This window comes from Microcebus murinus, chromosome 11 (assembly GCF_040939455.1).
Source record: "Microcebus murinus isolate Inina chromosome 11, M.murinus_Inina_mat1.0, whole genome shotgun sequence".
NCBI classification, from domain to species: domain Eukaryota; kingdom Metazoa; phylum Chordata; class Mammalia; order Primates; family Cheirogaleidae; genus Microcebus; species Microcebus murinus.
The window spans coordinates 10,823,117-10,840,356 of record NC_134114.1 but is presented as its reverse complement, the minus strand read 5'-3'; the positions used below and the strand labels follow the sequence as shown (position 1 = coordinate 10,840,356).

General features: G+C 41.5%; 1 protein-coding gene across 5 annotated transcripts in view; it reads right to left on the bottom strand.

Annotated features, from left to right (window-relative positions):
* The window catches only part of TRIO (trio Rho guanine nucleotide exchange factor), a 339,933-nt gene that overhangs the window by 152,894 nt on the left and 169,799 nt on the right, over positions 1-17,240 (bottom strand). For 4 of the 5 annotated variants that reach the window (XR_012921664.1, XM_076007936.1, XM_076007937.1 and 1 more), the window contains exon 10: positions 7,932-8,054. Coding sequence is in view for 3 of the 5 variants with exons in the window: in XM_076007936.1 (XP_075864051.1) it covers positions 7,932-8,054 (123 nt within the window). In the remaining 2 variants the exon portion in view is untranslated. Of the gene's footprint in view, positions 1-1,835; positions 2,271-7,931; positions 8,055-17,240 lie in introns of those variants that run through there. The other variant, XM_076007939.1, reaches the window with a different exon arrangement.

The window sequence follows — 17,240 nt, the reverse complement described above, 5'->3', positions numbered from 1 at the left end:
TAAATGCAAGTTGCATAATTGGATGTACTCAGGGAAACAAGAGCCACAGTAAGGCAAAGGCACTTCCCACTCTCCCCTTCCTTTTGATCCTTAGCTACAAAGCCTGTTTCTTACCAAAGACGGCCAGAGGCTGTATTTAGAATCCAGTGGGAAAAAAGGGTTTTCTTGATCTTAGGATAGGAAAGGAGGAAAATAAGCATTTTAAGGCCAGAATACTTCTATTCTATTTGTCTGGCTTAAAGAGGAACAAAGTCCACAAACAGAAAACTTTCAAGGTGTTTTACTACTATAGAAATATAATGAAAAAGAATGATGGGCCAGTACTTCTACAGTGCAAATTAAATGCCCCAGATAATTTAAATGATCACTTAAAAGGCAAATAGGTCCCCAGAGATCATCTTTTTGCCCATGAGGGGAAAGCACAGTGTATTGGGAGGCTAGCTCACCATCCTCCTGCCCCAAACAGGTGCACATGGCATAGAGGTGAATGATAAAACCACAAACACAAACAGTAGACCCAGAAAGTTCCATGTGACATTTACCTAGACAAAGCAAAATACTGACTACTCTCTGTATCTGTTAGTATTTGACCAGAGACACAGTTTTTTGTGTGTGTGTGGGATGGCGGGAGTTTGGCAAGGTAAGGTAGGGCGGGGATAAATATACCTACAGTCCCCTCTGGAGCCATTCCCAAATGTTGCTAAGTAGCCTTAAAACACAATGCCAGCATTCACCAAAATATCTGGATAATTTGAATGCTCTAACTGTGGTAGGCGGGGACTTGGCACTACGATCACCTGCTGAGAGTCAGGCATGTTTTATTTAATAAATACCTGGCAAAGGTAGGTATTAGGTATCATTTTACAGCTAGGGGAACTGAGCTCAGACAGATTAACTTTTCCATGGTCATACAATTGGAAAGCCATGGAGTCACATCAGTAAATTTTAGAAGTGTTTTTAACAAGGAAAAAAGGCAGGTGAGACTATTTGATAGCTTGTAAATACACACCAACTTAAAAGAAATTCCTGACAGCATATAATTTGCCCTGAATTCTCCACTATTTATTTTAAAAGACTAAAAAACAACAAGCCTTATATTAAGAACCAAACTTACTGCAAAATGGCAGCCTAATGTATTGAAGCAAGGCTCTAACAGCTGTACCAAGTCAGAACTTTGGAGCATGCTACAGAAGTAGAGGCATTCTGTATGTCCATGTGTTCCAGAGGTAATGTCTCCTCCCAAAAGATGAATGAGTTCAGTAGTGGCCAGGGAGTTATCTGGCCTGCTTCATTTCTGAAAATCTAGAATGAACTTCAGGTTTCCTGCTTTCCTAAATGACACTCTTTATCCAGGAAGACACAATGATTGCATGGCTGTTATGAAAAGCTGTTGACAGCAATGGCTTCCCAGAGAACAACTTCGTGACAGGTTCTGTTTTTGGAAGGTAATCTGAACCCCACGGATAAGACGAAAAGAGCGAAGGTGGTTTAAGCACACACAGAGCCAGAGATTTGCTAATGATAGATAGTAAAGACATCTTCTGTGCCGTCAAAACCAGCTTCTTCCTGAACCAGAGCGTCCTGGGCTTTGCTGGTTGTTGTAATCATAGCTTTTAAATCTAAACAGAAACATTAACTTGGATAACTATTTAGAAGGCAAAAGGTTACTGTTAAAGAGCATCTTCCCTTCCAACAGTCATCTGCAGAAGCTTCGCAGGAAACCATCTTTTTAATTTCTTTTTTTGCACGAGTGCATGAAGATGTACTACAGCCGTGCACACCACACACTCTAAATCAATTAGCACGGATTCAGTCAATAGGAGAGCTCTACTCACAATCACTGCACGAAATAAAGGAATGGATCTTCAGATAAGTCATGAGGAGGTTCTTGGCCCTGCAAAACTGCATGCAGAAAGGATCCAAGTGCTTCCTGAGGTGGCTGCAGCCGAGTCTGACACGAATCCTGAAACCCGGGCAGCTGCACCTACGTCTTGCGCCTGCAGAAGTTACGCTGCGCTGTATGACTCACTTCCACCAAGTAAACACGAGGCTCAAACTTTTAGGTTCCTCCTTCTCAGAAAGCTAGAATTGTTCTATATAATAATCTATATTTAGTACATTTTGATGAATTCAACCATAAAGTTTCACCACTTCCTTTCTGAATCTCTGTTATGTTACTTCATCATGCCACAACCCACTACCTTAAGTTAACCAGAAGAAAAATTTTATTAAATAAATTGCTAACTTAAGATTTCTAAACTAAAACAAATTTAGAATTAATTTTATGAAGGAACCATCAAAGCACAACCCCAAGAAATGAAAGTAACCTTAAACTTAACATAAAAAGGAAATTTCTTCTCTCTAGATCCTAATATTTGTTCTACCTTTGTGAATTTATTTCCGAAAATCAAGTAAGGCTCTTTATTAAGCACTAAAGACCCCTGTGTTCCAATTCTCCCATCCAAGTACTAACCAGGCCCAATCCTGCTTAGCTTCCGAGATCAGGTGAGACCAGGTGTGTCCAAGGTGGCACATCTGTAGACCCCTCTGTTCCAATTCTTAACGTATCTCCGAAGGTTGTTCTGTCCCCAAACACCCACATAACCCTAAAATATGACATGTCATAGTCCTTCTAATCACAATTTGCTTTGACAGAAAGCAGAAAGAGAGGGGAAGAGCAGAGAAGGGAGGCTGGTGAAGGTAACTCCTTTCAGCAGACCTCATTCGCTTTATGCCAAAGCAAGACTGGGTCGCGCTGTCTTAAGAAGAGCTAGAAAGCTCTAATGAATGAAGCTATAAATACAAAGCATAATTCTGCCTCTAGACCGAGGCCACTGTTTGTCTCTAGACCACGTCTACTGCACAGGGTCTCAATAAATCAGCCAGGCTCCTTATGGAGGCACCGAACAGTCATGATCGCTTCCTGCTTAAAATGCTACTAAAGGCCAGGCGTGGTGGCTCATGCCTGTAATCCTAGCAATCTGGGAGGCCGAGGCAGGAGAATTGCTCAAGGTCAGGAGTTCAAGACCAGCCTGAACAAGAGTGAGACTGCATCTCTACTAAAAATAGAAAGAAATTAGTTGGACAACTAAAAATATATATAAAAACATTAGCCGGGTATGGTGATGCATGCCTGTAGTCCCAGCTACTCGGGAGGCTGAGGCAAGAAGATTGCTTGAGCCCAGGAGTTTGAGGTTGCTGTAAGCTAGGATGATGCTATGGCACTCTAGCCCAGGCAACAGAGCAAGACTCTGTCTGGGAAAAAAAAAAAAAAATGCTACTACTAAAAAAAAAAATCTTTATTAAACAAGGTGGAGGGGCTAGAGAGAATTCGCCCTTCTTCTTCAGGTCTTGTAGCCCCCTGGCCCACCTTACTATATTTAATCTGTGGCTGGCTCCTCTCTGGCAGGACAGTCCCTCTACCTACAACATTTGATGGTGGGAATTTGAGGCTGAGCAAACTCCTTTCAGAACTAGCCTGAAATGTTTCAGGGAGTGTTTTCTGGGATATGAAAGGCCTGCATGTGCTAGCATGTACTAGATCCCAGAGCGCCAGGGGGCAGGACCACATCTGTCTTGTTCTTTTCTGATCACTTGGTGCTGTCACACGACAGGGGGTCACTATTTATTTATGGACTGAATGAATCAGATACTTCCACCCTAATGAGAGAGGAGGGGAATTATGTGAGCAGCTGGGTCTCAGTTCCTGGTCAACCGTAATTGATTGCTGAGTGCCTCCTGCTTGCAGCTCCGTCAGCTAGACCTGAGCTGGACAGTGGGTGGCAAGGAAGCTGAGTACCAGTGGCAGAGCACTCTCTGAAACCCACTGGCACCTAAAAAATACAGCAGCAGCAAGTGATCTTCTTTAAGAGAGGAAAGGGTCTATACATACGCAGTGCCAGAAGAAAAAGATGCTGGGAAGGAGGCCATGATGAAGGGAGCAGGTGTGGCTGGGGCTTGGGGAGAGCACAAGGAGAGAGGAGAAGCCAAGACACGAGAGTGAGAACAGGCCCCGCGCGCTGGGGTGGAGCCCGTGCTACACCTGATGGCAGGTGTGGAAGAAAGGTGGCTGGAGAGAGGACAGACTGGGCATCTGTGTGCTGATGCCCGCCCTGGGAGGCCCTGGGCCCCCTCCAGCCTCACAGGCCCCACAGCCACGCCATGCAAGAGTCCACCTGCCATACTCCACATCTGCCTCCAACACCTGTCTTTGTCGGTAAGCCCAATTCAACTGATTTTCATGTCTTGGCCAAGACATCAAGCACTGCCACAGAAAGCCCTCTGGCAGCTTGCCATGCCCCCTGGGGGTGGGAGTGGGGGGTCTGGGTCTAAGGCTACCTGGCTGCCCCCCAACCTGGCAGAATGCCTGACATGCAGTGGGTGATTATTTAAAAAACAGATGGAGAGAAATTGGGTGCAGATATTTGCAAAGTGAACAGAAGCGATTAGTAAAAGGTCTCTTTTCACACACAACTAAGATTTGGGCTTAAACACTTTCATTTTGGGGAAGAGGGTCAGGTAACCCTTGGAGTCCTGGGACAATCTGCAAGAGATGGTGAAAAAGGACAAAGGACAAAGCTCAGATGGGAGAGGAAGGAGCATGCCAGCAACTGCCTTGCTCCCAACCAGGGTGAAAAGCAGCTCCTGCTGCAGGGTGCTACTTCAACCCTTTGCCTGCCCTAGAAACCTACAGGCAGAAATGTTCCCCAGAAATAAAGTTTTCCCATTCTCTCTGTCCCAAGGGCTTGTGCTGACAGTTTCCATGATTGTCTGAGACATGAGGAAACGAGCTCACCATTAGAAGACAGGGCAACATTAGCCCTAGAAGATACTTCTTTAATTTAGGATAAAAGGAACCAAACAAACTGGCAGAAAGGTCAAAAAGGGTGGCGGGCCCACAAGAGAAACTTCAGGAACCTGTCATCCTTCATATTCTAAAATATTCCAGAAGTCATGTGGAAGGGAGGGGGGCAGCCGGTCTGCAGTCATGTGTACATATGCCTCTTGAGGGAGAGCCTCAATTTCTAGAACTTGGTTGTTTGCAGTTCTGCCTCTTAGATTCTTTGGTGCCTGAAGTCTTTATTCATATGACCCAAATTTCACATGCATCCTCAAGCCACAGTAATTACAGCAATAGCTTATCTTATGAAAAAAATAAAGGGGAGATAGGAGTACATTTTCCACATTTCTTATGCTACAAAGAGACAAAATATTTTCCAGCAGGTGAAAGAAGGGAGAGCACATTTAAAATGGAAAAGAAATGCTTCAAAGATACACAGAGTGTGTGGCAAGGCAGCAGAATACACAGTCGTTTCTGTTTTCTTGGGATCCGTAAAACAGAAAGCTTGCGATTGTCATTTTTACTTTACATATGAAGACATTGATGGGGCATGGTGGTTCACACCTGTAATCCTAGCCCCCCGGAATGTCAAGGTGGGAGGATAGCTTGAGCTCAGGAGTTGAGACCAGATTGAGCAAGAGCGAGACCCCCATCTCTACTAAAAATAGAAAACTTAGCCAGGCATGGTGGCATACATCTCTAGTCCCAGCTACTCAGGAGGCTGAGGCAGGAGGATCACTTGAGCCCAATAGTTTGAGGTTGCTGTGAGCTATGATGACAACACTATACTCTAGACAGAGCAAGACTCTGCCTCAAAAAAATAAAATAAAATAAAATAAAATAAAATAAAATAAAATAAAATAAAATAAAATAAAGGACATGTACAGAAGGTAACATTTTAAAGTTTGAGGTTGCAGTGAGCTATGATGACAACACTACACTCTGGACAGAGCAAGACTCTGCCTCAAAAAAATAAAATAAAATAAAATAAAAGACATGTACAGAAGGTAACATTTTAAAAGCATTTTCATAGAACGGGACTTAAATACAGTTTATTATCCTATAATTCTACCTCATATTTTAGTTCCTGACTCAACAAGTGTATAATTGAACCCTTTATTTGTTATGTGAAACAAACTGACTCACATAGCCATGGTTTAGTCCTCTTTATTTTTGTTTTATAAATTTTGAGACTATGTTGTTAGTATATATTGATATTCTTTCTTTTATAATTGAAGATCCTCTTTATTTCTAATAATATTTTATGCTTTCAAGTCTATATTAATATTAATATCCCTATGCCAATGTTTTTATTAATATTTTCCTAGTAGATCATTTTCTTATACCTTATATAATTTTGAAGCTTCCTGGGTATTTATGTTCAGGTATTCTCTTCAGGAATAATACATAGCATAATTTTTAAAAGATATTCAATCTGAGACTCTGTCTTTTAGCAAATATAATCTATTTTGTGTTTGGTATAGTTCCTGACATTTCTGGACAAATTCCTACATCTTATGTTGTGATTTTTACCATGATTTTTGTTGTTCTAATTTCTTTTGCTTCATCCAGACCCATTTTCCTGAGTTTTTATTTATCTCATTTTCTGTATTTTTTCCCCTTTCAACTGGTTTCGAAGTGATGCTTTCTATCCCTGTACTATTAGTAGTCATTCAAAATGCTAATATGCACACCTGAACTAATGAATCTAAGATAAACAGCATGCCTCCTGCCATCCTCCTTAGAACATCTTACCATCTTTTGTGTTAACATGAGCTGGTACTTTAGTTCTAGTTTTTAACTCCCTCCCAAATTCACTGTTGTTTAAATGGTCAATCCTTTGGTCTACAAACATATTTCCCAATTTCTTTGCTCATTATTGACCCCAGCCTATTCTCCTCTTGCTTTTTATTCACTTAATTAATTGAAAAAATACTTGCTAAAAACCTAAACATGCCAGGCATTTGTCTAGGTGCTGGTGACAGAGAAATGAACAAAACAAAGTCCCTGTTCTCATGGAGCTTAAATTATAGTGGGTGCTTATATTATTCTTACTAAATACTTTAGTTCTTATGGTATGTAAGTGGTAAACACTCTCCATCTTGGTCTATAGTTTGTCCTCACTATTGAATTCAGCTGGGTATAGACTTCCAGTTCAGTCTTACTGTCCCTCCAGACTCCATTCCCTTGTCTTCAGGAATCTATGGTTGCTGATACGAAGTTGGCTTTCTCATAGGTGTCATTTTGTCATTTTTTTCTTTTGTTTTTAAGACTGTCTTTGATGTTTCTCAGTTTTACCATATAATGCCTAAGTTTGGATCTGTACTGCATAGACAACTTCTTTTTAAAACAAGTTTCTCACATATATATATATATATATATATATATATATATATATATCAAAGCATGCCACATTATTGTAATCTCTCCCTTCTTCACTCCTCTTTCTTTCAAACACCCCAACAAAACAAAAAGCACATTTCCTAAACCACACTGAGCTGGGAGAAGGAACTGCACTGTGAATTTTACAAGATGTTGTCACACATCGCCTCATCCTTGCTTCCTCTAGGAGCCACCACTGGGCCTGTTTTTCAGAAAGCTACCTTTAGAGAGGTTAAGCAACTTGTCCCAAGTCACACAGCTGTTAGTATTATCGCCAACACTCAAACTCTGCAAATCCCACACTCTGAACACGCTGCACTCCTGTCTCCTGTTTCCTAAGCACATGCATTTAAAAGAACTGGAAACAGGACAGACAATGCTGGTCCATCATTATAGAAAGGGATCATTATTCTCCGACTACAAATAGGAAATTTCACAAATTAGTCAACAGACATTAGTACAACAAATGTGACAAAAACATCCAAGATATATTTCTGTTTCAGGAACATCATGTTTTACAAAAGGGCCAGCTGACAAATCATGTTTCTGCCTGGACAATGACAACTTCGCTCTGAAATCTGAGCACTGACCTCATCTGAATCACCTCCAACACATCCAGCTAATACTAACTTTTCTCAAATGTGGTGAAAACTGTAATTCAAAGCCAGCCACAGAGGTATTTATGGTATAAGACAGCAGAAGCCATTACCTGTGCCACTTCTTCAAAATCCTCATGACGTTTCTGCAAAGCTCTGGCCCGATGCAGAGATTTCCCCACACCTGTGTGCTTGCTCAGGAAAGCTTCTCCGTGGTTCTCAATCCAATCCAGCACCTGCGATGAAATACAAGTACATATGCTGTAAGAACTATGTCCTGCCTTGTGCAATGTTTAGGCGAATTCAAGGAAGACTTATTCTGTTGTCAAACCTCTAAGAAACAGGAAGCAAATGAGAAAAAAAAATCTGGAGGATACAACTGGATATTAATTTAGCACACTTGATAATTACAAGCTGATAATTATATCAGCTTTCCCATCGAGACTTTAATCAGCTCTTATGTTAAAAGTGTATATTTTTGGCCGGGCGCTGTGGCTCACGCCTGTAATCCTAGCTCTTGGGAGGCCGAGGCGGGCGGATTGCTCAAGGTCAGGAGTTCAAAACCAGCCTGAGCAAGAGCGAGACCCCATCTCTACTATAAATAGAAAGAAATTAATTGGCCAACTGATATATATAAAAAATTAGCCGGGCATGGTGGCGCATGCCTGTAGTCCCAGCTACTCGGGAGGCTGAGGCAGAAGGATCACTCAAGCCCAGGAGTTTGAGGTTGCTGTGAGCTAGGCTGACGCCACGGCACTCACTCTAGCCTGGACAACAAAGCGAGACTCTGTCTCAAAAAAAAAAAAAAAAAAAAAAAAAAAAGTGTATATTTTTTTATGTATAAACGTCACATGCAATAATGATTAAATTAAATCTCACTTCATTTTACACATGACTGAGCCACTGAACTGACTGGGTTTTCCATAAGATAGTGATTATCAAGCCACAGAGGACCAGTTTAAGTTAACATTTTTATAAGGCTTAAAACTACACAACTCAGGCAATTTAAGTTTAACTACAGAATTAATTTTTTTCTATCTGTTCTTTAGAAGACTCAAAACACATAAGTAAAATCTAAGAAAACATAACATATGCCTCAGTCCTGATCTTTAAGGACAACTTATTTTTTAAACCAAGATGCTGCAAAAGCTAAGCATTCCATGAATTACTTCCACTACACTAAAGAAATCCACTAAAGAAAAGGAGTGAAAGCAAAACAGTGCGATCTGATGTTTTAAAGTTCCATAGTTGGGACTGGGTAGTTCATTGGTTCCTGTCATTGAGAAATCGCAAAACACCAACAATATCTAATAAAAATACAGTTGTCCCTTAAATAACACAGGTTTGAATTGTGCAGGTCCCCCTGTATGTCATTTTTTTTTTCAATTAAATACAGTCGGCCTTCCACATTGGTGGGTTCCACATCTGCAACCAGACATGGATGGAAAATACAGTGTCCGCAGGATACATAACCCACGTATATGGACGGCCAACTTTTCTCATCCTTGGGTTCCACAGGGCCAGCTGCAGGACTTGAGTATGTGCAGATTTTGGTATCCACGGGCAGTCCTGGAACAAACCCCTGCAGATACTGCAGGATGATTTACACTACATCCAATGTCCACTTTGTCTTTCTCTGATGAAGAAGGGATAACCAGCAAAAAACAAAACAACAACAACAAAAAAACACCTAAATTAATGATATCTCTAGCTAAAAACTAAAAAATGTAAGTGAATTTGTTAATGTGCTGCTGAAGTATTTAAGCCTCACTCATACTTTGCATGTTTGTAACTATGGTATTCTCTTAATCCATTCATGCTGCTACAACAAAATACCTTCTACTGGGTAATTTAAAAACAAAAGAAATGTATTGCTCACAGCTCTGGGGATTGGAATGGAAAGATCAAGGCACTAGCAGATGCAGTGTCTGCTGAGGGCTCATTCCTCACTGGTGGCACCTTCTATGTGCCCTCACAGGGCTGAAGGAGCAAACGAGCTCCTTTGGGCCTCTTTTGTAAGTGCATGAATCATTCCCATTCACAACAGTAGCACCTTCATGACCTCATCATCTCCCCAAAGCCCCACTTCTTAATATCACCACCTTGTGATTGATGTTTCGACATATGAATCTGGGGAAACATATTCATAGCAGGGACCTAAGGCTGCAGATCAAAATGATCTTGGATTAAAGAACAAACAGAGGCACACACAGCAAACACACTGGTCTGGAGGGCAATCTGGAAGCAGACCAGCCACAGTGCTCTGGTAATGGCAAAATAAAAGGGACTTAGGTTGTGGTTCCTTGCTACAAAAAGGATCCCTTGCCCTTTATTAACTGTACTATAGAGAGAGGAGCTGAGCTGACAGATATCTAGAAAAAAAGATGCAGCTGGTAAGGGCCAGTGCCTGATTTGTTCTCCATTGCTCCAAATCAGTGAGCTTCAAGCCTGAGGATGGCCTAACGGTCTTTCCTTCATAGGGTCTAGCAAAGTCAGAATTACATGTAAATAAAAAAAGGCTTGCAAACTTTGACAAACCTCTTGTGGTCCTCTGTAAAGACCCTTGTAGAGTTGGCAGAAGCTGAGATTGGAAGTGCAGGAGATGTGGGGTGGGGATGGAGCCAGGCCTGGCAGTGGGTGTGCAGGCAAAGCTACGCATTCCCTCATGGCTATAGTTTATTCCTGAGCCTCTGTTGTCCATACTGTCATTTTGCTATCCCCTGGGGTTACTCTTAGAACCATTCTTACTGGATTCACTGTATTCTGTCATCTCAGTCCAATCTGTTGCCCAGCTCTTCTGATTCTCCTTCTGAAAGCTCCCCTGTTCTCACCCCTTCATTTCCAGCCCCTTGCACACAGACATAAAATCTAGCTGCTGCTCTTAGGCAAGTTCCTTATCCTTTCTCAGCTTCCATTTCCTTACCTGCTCAACAGTGACAATCAGGGGGAGTGGTGAGTGTCAGATGGTATCTAGGTTGAGCTTTTTATTGTGAGTGCAGCAAAAATACAGCACATGTGCCATCCCCACACATAAACCAGAACCCATGCAGGCTTCCATCTCACCTTGAGCGCCTTGATGGCACTGGCTACGCATACTCCATTGCTTTTTTACTAGTGTGCTGAGTACATTATTTTTCTTTCTTGAGATGAGAGAGAGAGAGGGAGGAAGAGAGGGAGGGAGGGAAGGAGGGAGGGGGAGGGAGGAGAGAGAGAGAGAGAGAGAGAGAGAGAGAGAGAGAGAGAGAGAGAGAGAGAGAGAGAGAGAGAGACATAGAGAGAGAGAGAGAGAGACATAGAGAGAGAAAGAGAGAGAGAGAGAGAAAGAGAGAGAGAGAGAGAGACAGACCCCTTTAAGGTAGTGCTATATGTACCACCTGACTTTAAGGCAGACATAAAGCTGCTGAGTTGTTTATAGGACAGTCTCTTAGTATGTATTATAAAACACAAGTCCTGTTCCATTCCTAAGGAAATGACTCAATGAGAACTTCAAGACCTCTCAATCTCTAAAAATGGATACATTTAATGGAATATGTCTCTGGCCATGAGGCCAGTGCCATGCAGAAGACAAGTAGTTTAAGCTTGAAGAGAATACAAAGGTATATAAGTAACACTTACACCACAGTCCACCTGCCTGCAAGATCTACATGATGGGCTAGGGAGACTTTTTTAAAAAGTCAACTGTAAAAAGAAAAAGTAAGCAACCAGTAAACAGCAAACCTCATGATTATTGGCAACTCCATAGAGAATTGAAAAAAAGAGCACAATTTCAAAAAGTAAAAGATAAACATTATTTGGTACAAAGGGCTAGAGGAAGCAAAACACAGTATTTTAAAAATACTAAAAATTTGTTTTTTAAGCATAAGAAAATATTTCAGGAAGTACAAGTTGGAAATAAAAGCCATTATGAACCAACCACTCAGGGTTACGAAGAGCATTTTTATCAGTGGTTACTTCAGAAATGTAAACACCAGGTAAAAGTATATTGCCAACAAACATGAAAGTAATTCAAAGGAAAATGTATAAATTCTAAGCACTTTATTAAAATAATTCCAGACAGTTATAAAATCCAGTGAATACTCAAAACCAAATACCTCCACAAGGCTTCTGCTTCTTTTACAAGGATGAGTAGACTTCTCAGCTTACCAAGTGATCCTGAATCAATGCACGTATCTAAGTAACATTTTAAAGACATGCCTGTGGAATCTTTCAATTTCAAACCTAAAAAGATTAGCAAATCAGGGGCTTTATCTTCCTGGCCCAGCCAGCTTCTTCCCTGACCTTAGTGCTGGCCAGTGGCTGTCATCTATTTGCCCTGTGACCTCAACCCCAGGTACAAGGAGGCTGGCACAGGGCTTGCTGCCTTCCTTCCAGATTCAATGGAAAGGGCAAAAGCTGATCCCTTCTCACGGCCCCCCGGCCCCCCGGCCCAACTGCAGAAGAGCAAAGCTGGGAGGGCACGGCCACCTTCCTCTCTGTTTAGAGGATGTGAGGGCTCATTCCTCTGTACATCAGTGTACTCTAGTGGACACAATGACAGCCCCAAGGTTAAGGTCAATCCAAAGTGCATCACCCACACTTAAATCAGCACTTAAACCAAATGTCAGATGTGTAGGAAATTGTACAGATTGTTTAGCTTAATTCTCTGTTTGTAATGAAAAGGAAACCAAGGCCCTAATTACAAGACTGAACATGATGATGGCAAGTATGATGATGATCATTTATACCCTAATAATTACCTTGCCATCTGAGCAACTGCTGTTGAAGTAGGCACCGACCTAAGGCTGGGTGTGCACTAACTAAGCCATCTGTCCTCATAGTGAATCACCGGTAGGGATGACCCTTATCCCTCTTACGGATGAAGACACAGGACCCAGGGCCCTCAGCTACATTGCAGAAAAGCCATTCATGGACCGGGTCCCAGGACACCTGGCCCCAAGGCACTTCCATACCTCTACTCTACTGCCTCTTCTTTGAGTTGGCACAAGTGGCATGCATGTAGGTAGAAAAGGAAAGAGCTCCATTTTTGTTCCAGAGAGGTTCAGGCTGGCTATCAGGTAAATAACCTCTGAGGAAACGACGTTGTCACAATGGACAGCAAAGCTAGGACAGGCAAACCAGCAAACACTTTCCAACCCTCTATTCGATGCCTCAGGGACCGGCCACAGGCATTTTCCCGGCCACTCCCTGCAGCAGAGTTGTGGCCATCCTGTATAGCCTAGCTGTAAAATAGTTTTCTACGGTAAGCCCTTACTAACTAATATTCACTAGGTTTTGTGGATTCATATTTTGAAGTGATTACTATTTCTTTAAGAACTTGTGAATAACCTACTAAATCCTCATCAAAGAGGAGACATCTCACAAAGGCCACCTCACAACAACATGTGCTATGAAGACCAACATAAATGATACTTTTCCTTTAAAATGCAGAAGTGTTTATTTCAAATACTTACTAGAGTAGTTTTCTATTGTCATCACGCATCACATCATTGTCATCAGCATCATTTATGGAGAGACTATTCTGTTCTACACTTGGGAGGGCAACATAAGTCCATAATCCCTTATCTATAAAAAGCTCTGAAATTCCAAATATTTTTTCAAAATTTGGCTCCAAAATTCATGTGGCGATAAAGCTTCACCTGAGGGTATTTACAGTCTTTACTGATCCCTTTAGTGTGAGTTTTTGTACATGTGGCTGCAGAAGTAGCCATGCGTCAGATCATGGGGGGCTGCCCAGACTGTGCTAGGAGTGTTACGCACCATGAACTGTGCTGTCTTTCTAAGCTTTGAAAAATTCTGAGTTCCAAACCAAAAATCAGGGCTATAAATAAAGGAGAGTGGACTTTTATCATCTGTATTAAGAAATTGAGCCTCAGAGAAGTTAAGTAATTTGCCTAAAAAAACAGATTCAAAGACAGGTCTTAACTCCAAAATCACTGTATTATATTACACTTTGTAAATACTGTCTAAAAACCTTTAAGATATTTCTAAAATTAGAGTCCCATCTCTAGACTTGCTATTTGTAAAAACTAGATAACACATCTGACATAAAACAACCAAGAACACATTAAGCTAGTCTATTTTTACTGGTAACTCTGGATCCGGAGAGCATTCAGAGAAAATATACAAACATGTGTTAACTCCAGACACTGTTTTAAAGGAGACGATACATAGTGAATGATAGTGTTTTCTGTCTTATTAATGAGAGCCCCTTCTAAGTCACATTTTATGCACATAAAAATGAAAATATTAAGCTCTTATGATTCTACATTCAGATTTTAAAATATATTAAACAAATTAAAACAAGGGAAAATTCTAAAATATACCAAATGTTTTTTTATACAAATCAGATTTTTTTTTTCCAGTTGAAAAATATGAATTTCCTCCATGTCCACTCTAAATTCTCTCTAAAACCAAAATTAATAATCGGGTTTCATTTATTTTAGTAACTTCCTTGTTCAATCACTGTTGGCTTTATTTAAAATCCCTGAATAAACCAATCTAGAAATGAATATATTACATTTCAAGTTTTCTTGACTATCAAATCAATGGTATTTAAGTGATAGAAGAAAAGATGACTGATCGATTAAACAACATCATTTCAAATTTGCTAAACATAAGTCAGTGACCAAAAAGGGGACTTCCACTTAAATAATTTTTTTTTTAAGACAAGGTCTCACTCTGTCAACCAGGCTGGAGTGCAGTGTAGTCATCATAGCTCATAGCAACCTCCAACTCCTGGGCTCAAGCGATCCTCCCACCTCAGCCTCCTGAGTACCTGGGACTACAGGTGCCCACCACCACACCTGGCTAGTTTTTTTTGTAGAGACAGGGTGTCCCTATGTTGCTCTCACTGGTCTCAAACTCCTGGCTTCAAGAGATCCTCTTTGCTCAGGCTTCCAAAGTGCTGAGATTACAGACATGAGCCCCATGCCCAGCCAGATAATGTTAATTTTTATTAAATGCTGGTGTTTGGGATTGCCATGAGGATATTCAGTATTATGCTATTAATGAAATTTACCTATGAAGTAGAAATCACAAGTACCGGAATATCCAGTTTAAATTACCGGAATCCATGTACTCCAGCCTATCTTAGGCTGGCTAACACTTCTTTCCCAAGTGCTCCAAACATAGTTTACTCCTGACACCAGTGTCTTGGTCATGTCCTTCCCTTTTCAGTGGAGGCCAAGCTCAGTAAGACACTGAAACCACCCCGTCACCCCCAGCTACCAGATCACTTGACAGAGAGGCGAGCAGGACCCGGGGCGGCTGCGGAGTGGGGCTGGGGCTGCAGGGCTCGGGGCAGAAGCCAGTGCAGGGTGCCCGCACCCTCGCCTGCTCCTTCCCACTGACCTGCTCCTGAGGGACTGAACTCCAAACCATTAAAAGGAGAAAAGAAAAAACTCTGTAAGGAGCTCTTTTTCTTCCCAGTCATGGGCAACTGGTGCTTCTAGGAAAGCCCCTTCCCTCAGTCTGAAAAGCACCACTTAAAGATTCTTTCTTCGGTAACTTGTTGATTTTACTCTCTCATTAGCTCAGAAGTTAAGCATCAACCTCAGACCCAGAGCAGCAAAGTACAATAGTAAAGACACCAGGAGGCTTCCTGGAGCTTTGGCCAAGTCACTCGACTTTTCCGAGGCTTGGTTTTATTACCTGAGAAATGAGAGGCTCTCACTCTAAATTCTATGATGTCGTGACATAATTTATTAAAGTGAAATGAGACATACGCACAACTGAGCACACATCTGTGGGCTTTTGGGGACCAAAGGAAGAGGAGAGAACTTTTCAGGTCCAGCCTTCACAGCTGCCTGACAGGAAGGATGCTCTCTTCACCGCGTTTCTTTTTTTTTCTTTTTTTTTTTTTTTTTTATTATTGCGGCATACTATGGGGGTACAGATTTTAAGGTTTCAATAAATGCCCTTTCCCCCCCTCCCCTAAAACATCTGCACTTCTTTATTTTCCTTCCCAGGAGCCAAAAACTCTCCATTTCTTTGTTCATTGTATTTCAAAATCGGAATTAAGACTGTTCTAAAAATATATATAATTATTCTTAATACGGAAAGCGCTTTTTACAAAATGGTTTCTAGAACATGACAAATCAGACTAAGCCTAATGCTCACATGGGAGAAAGAAGTTATTTAAAAAAAAAAAAAAAACTCAGGCAAGGAACACACAAGCAAGTGTATGATACAGAACCGAAATGTCCTACATGCAAGAGATGCTTTTGCTTAATTAACACAGGAGCACATAAAGTTCTGGGAGCACGAGCTCCACGCACACCCCTGGCTGGAGGCAGCGTAAGAGAAATCAGTGAACAAGGAGGTTTGGCCGGCGGGCTTTTTAGCTTTTACATCATCCATCTATCTAACCACCTATCTTACTGCTAAAACAAACACAAATCACCAGTTCTCCCTGCTATTACCCTAGTTTTAATTACATAAACACACGAAATCTCTTAACAAAAACAAAGAAGCTTAATGGGGGGTGGTTATTATTCATATAAATAGTATCACCATGGATATTCCCATAAAACCCAAACTAAACCATCACTATCACTACTGGTTAATCTTTTCGGCAATTTTGTAAACTTTTAAAAATTATTTTTCCATTCTTAGTTTGGAAATGAATATAAAATAGTCCAAAGTTGTCCCCTCAAAAGTCTTCGTATGTCCAGATGTTATCTGGGAAACTAAAGTTATTATGTATAGCTTAAATCTATCATTGAACTCTATAAATATTTCTAACTACATACATGTTAATACAAAGATACACATAAATATGCACATACATGTATTACCACACACGTATACATGCATGTGCGTGTGCATAACCTTCCCTGTTCAGCTAAATCCCCTGGCACTTCCATCCCAGGGGACCAGGGCATGTGGCTGGCACTTATGCACAAGGCCCTATGCTTACTGGGGTCTGCCTTGGCTCTCCCAAACCTGGGCATCCTGGTCCCTGACCCTGTACCTCCTCAAAGGCTTGCTGACCTCAGCCCCCTGATCACTTCCAACTGACCCTCCTCCTCTGGGCTCTCTGCTTCCCGTCGCACTGGCTCATGGTGCCAGCTCACACACCGGGCATTGGTGTATCATATCCACTTTGAGTGGAAGGTGTGTGGGAAGGAATCATCCCTTTTCCCTCTTTGCCCTCCCACTGTTTAACCTGCAGCTCCTTCCAAGCTGTGGTTACCACGCTCACCAGATTCCAGTCCAGTCTCTTCCGTGTTCGCTGCTACAGAAGGTAATTACACGCTGGTTCCAAAGCTACCAGGAAGATCAGCAGTCAAACTCTGCCCGCGCCCAGCAGTTCCTAATTCCAAACCAAGGCCCCATCTGTACTCCCTAATTCTAACCGAAAACTCTTAAGAAACAAAGATGGTGATCCCATAGCCATTCTTATCAAGACACACAATCAGAAC